General features: G+C 31.1%; 1 protein-coding gene across 1 annotated transcript; it reads left to right on the top strand.

Moving 5' to 3' along the window:
- Positions 1-463: 463 nt before the first annotated feature.
- Positions 464-2,847, top strand: LOC120080170 (uncharacterized). The gene is made up of 3 exons (XM_039034743.2): positions 464-1,165; positions 2,107-2,279; positions 2,536-2,847. The coding sequence occupies exons 1-3, from the start codon at positions 683-685 to the stop codon at positions 2,639-2,641; spliced, it is 762 nt and encodes a 253-aa protein (XP_038890671.1). The 5' UTR covers positions 464-682; the 3' UTR covers positions 2,642-2,847.
- Positions 2,848-5,611: the final 2,764 nt, after the last annotated feature.

Below are 5,611 nucleotides of genomic sequence, written 5' to 3'. Positions count from 1 at the left end.
ATGGCTATGCCAAACGAATGCAAGGCAACGTGACATGAATCCAAGGTAACGTGAACTACTACACCATAATGCAATAGGAGGCTACGACTACAACAAATGCATGGTCAGAAATTTATCTTGCGGTTTTCTCTACCCAAGTGAGATTTGTAAAAACCCTATATTTTTTATTTGAAATATTTATTTTATTTTTTTCTTATTTTCTTTTAATTCATTCCTTGTTTAGTATGATGATAATTAATTGTAAATGTGCAACGTGAAATTTATTTGATTAGAGCGTACTTGTTGTTTTTGAAATGATTTCCAAACCATCTAACTTCCTATTTTTAAGCCTTATTGATATGGGTTAATTGAGGGTAATTTTGACCATTTCTACTTATTATTTTCGATTATTTAATTTCGTTTGCTATTTTGACCATTTCAAAAATTATTTGCTGTTTTTACAAACTAAACTTTAAATTTTGTCAGGTATCTGATTATCCCTACGTCTTGCATCAAAAATCAAATTACCAATTTTCTCAATATATATATATATATATATTGCTTAACAAATTTCTCTCTTTCTTCATCTTCCTATAAATTCAAAACCATTCACAAATTCTCAGTCTGTTGCAGAGAGAAAAATAAGAGAGAGAAAGAGGGTTTTTGAATAAAATCCTAAAACCCTTTCTTCTTCCTTTTAATCATGCTTCTCAGAACTGCATCAACTCCAATTCTCAATCCATGGAAACCCCATTTGAAAGAATCTTCGGCGGAGACGGAAATCATCCACCAATTTCCTAAATCACGGCCCCTCACACTCTCTGTTTCTTCGAAACTTTTGCCGCCGCCACCGATGATTGGGGGTCCGGCGATCAAGGTGATGCGAACTCTCTCGGAGTCCGATTTGGGTTACCTTTCAGTGGTGGGGAAGAGGAATCCGAGAATGGCGTTTTTGGATGGGAGATTGGGCTGTGGTGTCGACAATGTCGGGGAGAGTTCCGATTGCTGTGGCGATGGCAATGGCGATGTTTCGGATGGTGGCGTTTATGATTGTTTTAGTTTTTGGGATTCGGATAGTCAGAACGCGAATGCGTTGACAAAGACGGATTTGCTTTATCAGAGGATGATAGAGGCGAACCCTAAGAGTTCGTTGATACTAGGCAATTATGCTCAGTTCTTGAAGGAGGTACATGATATGAAAATTGAAATCCCATCTTCTTTAATTTTCTTGATATTCTTTACATTACATTTGGTTCTGTTTGTTATTCTATGTTTGGTTTATGAAGAAATTGTGGTTAGAGAATGAAATGAGAAATGATCATCCATTTTACTGGAAATCTTATTGTTTCAAATAGGAGTTTTTGTAAAATCTTGTTCTGACCCTCAACATTCATTTTCTTGATGTTTTTATATGGATCTTGATTGCCTGAACTGATGCTATTTCAAAGATCTTTAATCTGCTTTTACTTCTTAGAACTATATTGGCTTAGAATAGGCCTGGATTTTAGGAATCTGTTTGTGTTAAAAAGAATACCCAATAAAATTGATATTATCTTGTTAGCCATCTTTTAAATCAGATTTGTCTTCCCCGTCGATTACTGTTCTTAGGGAAGGAATTTACCTGCTGGAATAGGTCCATTTTTGTTCTTGAAACTTATCAATTTGTAATAAATTAGTCTTTGAACTTTGACATGAAACGATTCATCAATCAGATAATGTTCGCAATTACAAATTTCGAAAGTGCAATTGGTTTTTATATTGAAGTTGTTATACTAGAATGTGAAATGCCTTAGGAGTGAAGTTTGAACTATTGTTTGACTATTTATCAACAAATTTCATTAAATCCCCCTAACATTTTCGAAATAGGGACTAAATCAGTATAAATTTGGAAGCACATGGATTACAAGCTAAAGTTAGGGGATCAAATTGGTTCAGGATCAATAGGGTGTTTTTCTTAACCTTTGGTTTTTATACTGAAGTTGCTACAGGAATGTGAATACCTTAATTAGGGGTGAAGTTTGAACTATTGTTTGACTATTGTACAATTGTGCTTAAAAAGAAAAAAGCTTGTGGTTAGTCCTAGTTTCATTCTCAGCAATTTGTTGATTTTCTCTGGCTAATAAATAGGTTCTTGGAGACCTGATAAAAGCTGAAGATTATTGTGGAAGAGCAATGTTAGCAAATCCCAATGATGGAAATGTGATATCAATGTATGCTGATTTGATATGGAGTAATCATAAGGATGCCTCCCGAGCTGAGCATTACCATCTTGAAGCTACTAAAACTTCCCCTGATAATAGGTAAGAAAAATGGGATGATCCTGCTTTTTCATTAATTAAACCTAATTTAAGCATTCAATCCGAGCATAACGTAGTGTAGATAAAGGCACTAATATCATTCCAATAGTAGTTTGTTAAAAAAAGATACTTTGAGCTTCTGCATAACTTTTTTGAGAATCTGAAATTTTGGTAATTTCTCCGAAAATTTTTGCTATTTGGGACATTGTAATTGATTTGTTGTGGGGTTAATCTTGTTTTGGTTGTTTAACTGGTGCAGTTTTGTTTTTGCCTCTTATGCACGTTTCCTCTGGGAAACCGAAGATGAAGTCGACGACGAAGATGTGGAATCAACAGCTTTGGCTTGCCTCAACTCAGTCCTCTAACTCCTTCTTAGTTTCTCTCTCAAGTACCTTCATTCATTCATAGTGCATATCTTCTTAGATAGTTTTTTTTTTTTTAACCATGAAAGCGTAATAAGTATGCTCACAGAAAGCTCTAGTGATTTTCTTTTTCCCTCACCAATTTGATTCTCAAGTTGTTCTTTGTATACGCAATGCAACTAATAAGGAATATCCCAATTTGCAAAGAATCTTCCTCTCTTTCTTTCTTGGAATATCAGGAAAAGAGAACATATTTCTCCTCCATATTCTCTTTCAAAGGAATGTCATGTTATACTTAAAACGAAAATGAAGAACCTTACCTACTGAAAAGGTTCATGTTAAGGCATACATTCAAAAACATTTATCAGAAAACGTTTGTGAGGAGATTAATTAATTTCCATCAGGTCAATAATTTGATCTTGCATTCCGAAACAGGAACAAAGGGTGAAGGAATTTAGCATAGAAATGAGACAGACTCAAACTTGTTGGGCTTAGCTCTAAGAGAATGGGCTCAACTTTAAACCAAACTAATTGAAACATGGTCAAAGTCCCCTCTTATGCATTCAAAAGTTAAAAAAACCAAAAAACGGTCAAAGTCCTCTCTATTGTAGTTACATAAGTTTAGTTTAATATTTTGATGCTATGAATATCGAAATATTTCAATTTGTAATATTAACAATCAAGGATGGACTACCTCCATAAAAAACTAATAAATAATAAATTCAATTCAAAATTAATTATTTAACTATCAAATAATAATATTAATGAAATTATTAATTACAAATATCTATAAAATGAGTAATTTATAATTAAAATTATTTGATTACATAATTTGATGAATTTATATAAATATGATGTATTGATTAATAAAACAATCAAAATCATTTTTAAAAAATAAGTATAATATTTTGTGATTAAAAAATAATAAATTATAATTAATCAATAATAAACTAATTATAACTAGGGTTTTTTTATATATAAAAAAAAAATTTAAAATTATTAAAAGGAATGAGAGAGTGGGCATCAAGTAGGTGTTCAGATAACTCGACAACTCAAATCAAAATGTAAGAGTTAGGTTGAATTTTTTTTATTTTTGTTAGGTTGGGTTGTGGGTTCTAAAAAAAATTGAGTTGACCAAACCCAACCGGAATTATATATATATTCTTCTTTGTTTAAAGTTTGATTAGTTTTAATTTGTGGATTTTGAATATTTTTCTTTTAAAATCCTTATGATATTTGTCTTTTTTGGATAGATTGCTGTAAATCCTTATAATATATTAGTATTGTTACTTTTAATTACTTAAACATGATGATGATCATTCTATAATATTGATGAAGAAGTTCACATGTGGAAAATCTGAAGAGATGTAAAAACAAACTGTGTTTGGGATGATATATAACACTGACGTTTTAGCAGCCTTTTTCCCCAACACACACAAAAACACATTACCTTTCACACACATACCTAATTATTCTTTCCTATGACACCCCCAAATAGCAAACTGCCAATTCTCTCATCTCTCTCTCCCCCTGCCTCTTCCAACCACCGGCTATCGGGGGGCCGACCGCCCAGTCTCCCCCTCTCTATGCCCAAATTATTCCACAATCTTATAACATATCTATTAGGGAAGGCCATAAATTATTACAACACGTCCATTGTACACCATTTCATAGGATGTTTTATTAATATACCGTAGTTTGCACAAATATTTAATGAATTAGGATAGTCTGGAAAGTATATAGATATATGTTGTAGTTTGGCAGGTCCAAGAAAGAGAGAGGGGATAAAGTTTGTACTGAGATCGACTGTTGAAAACTTGACCTTCATTTGTCGTTTTCAACACTCAACACGTTGTCCTACCCAATCGTCCATCAGCCCCAGCCTTTAATCTTCACCTGCCCAACCCGCAACTCTACATGAAAGTTAATCCGTGGGAAAACTCGACCTACAACTTTTTAAACTCCACCATCAGCTTCCCAGATCACAATTTTCCCTTTGTCTTGTTCCCTCAGCCTTGCTAATGCTTCGGTTCCTCTTTGTGGTCTTCTTCTTCTTCCAAAACTTCTCAAAATTTTGCTATTTTCTTTTTCCAAAACTTATAAAAAAAATCACTCTCCCTTTCTGACTCTTTTGTCTCTTAGATCATCTTTTCCTTCTTCTTCTTTCAAAAATCTAAATTCTTTTCTTCTCTATATTCGTCCATCAAATTGTGAGATTTGTACATTTACTCTACAAAATTTCAATTTTACTAAAAATAATTATACATTTTGTTCTTATTCTCATACTAGTATATTTTTATATATAGTTTGTTGCTATTTAGGAAACAAAAAACAAAAAAAAGGTAACGTTCACTCAACAAAATCCTAGTTTTTTTTTTCTTAAATTAAAAATAAGTTATAGATCTATATTCTCATAATATTCTAACAAATAACAAAGAAAAGAGAGACTGTTGTCACTTTGAAGAAAAAAGTAAAAATGCTATTGAATTTGTGAGTACTTTTTATTTATTACTAGTTTTTTTATATTTATATTATTCTAGATATACATTTTAATTCCTCATATATTGATGTTAGTAGATCTATCATGTTAATCTTTTTAGTAGTTGTTGAATTCAATAATATTTACATATTGATAATTTTATTTATATTATGTTAGACCTACCATGTTAATATTTTTTTACTATATTTTAAATAATATTAGATTTTGTTAGTATTAGTGTCATTCTTTTAGTATTAGTGCATTTTAAAAAGTTTAGTAGTTGTTTTTATTATTTAATACAAAAAGTTGTTTTTATTATTTAATATATATTTCTTATAATATTCAATTGTTTTAGCATTTAAGTTAAATGTTCAAAGTTTTGAATATTTTGAATATTTTGTTTATATTTTTGTTTGTTTTTGTTTGTATTTAAGTTTGATAAGTAGTAAAATAATTAGTAATGTATTGTTTGTTCTTTTTTTTTTTGTTAGTAG

This window comes from Benincasa hispida, chromosome 6 (assembly GCF_027475165.1).
Source record: "Benincasa hispida cultivar pf3 chromosome 6, pf3_genome.v1.1, whole genome shotgun sequence".
In the NCBI taxonomy this organism is placed as follows: domain Eukaryota; kingdom Viridiplantae; phylum Streptophyta; class Magnoliopsida; order Cucurbitales; family Cucurbitaceae; genus Benincasa; species Benincasa hispida.
The sequence above is the reverse complement of the archived record's forward strand: the minus strand, read 5'-3'. Positions and strand labels throughout refer to the sequence as shown.

Excerpts from the sequence above, each read along its gene's own strand:
- LOC120080170 (XM_039034743.2), top strand. The coding sequence starts at position 683 with ATGCTTCTCAGAACTGCATCAACTCCAATTCTCAATCCATGGAAACCC. Across the intron at positions 1,166-2,106 it reads ATGCTCAGTTCTTGAAGGAG|GTTCTTGGAGACCTGATAAA; the intron begins GTACATGATATG and ends GCTAATAAATAG. Across the intron at positions 2,280-2,535 it reads AAAACTTCCCCTGATAATAG|TTTTGTTTTTGCCTCTTATG; the intron begins GTAAGAAAAATG and ends TAACTGGTGCAG.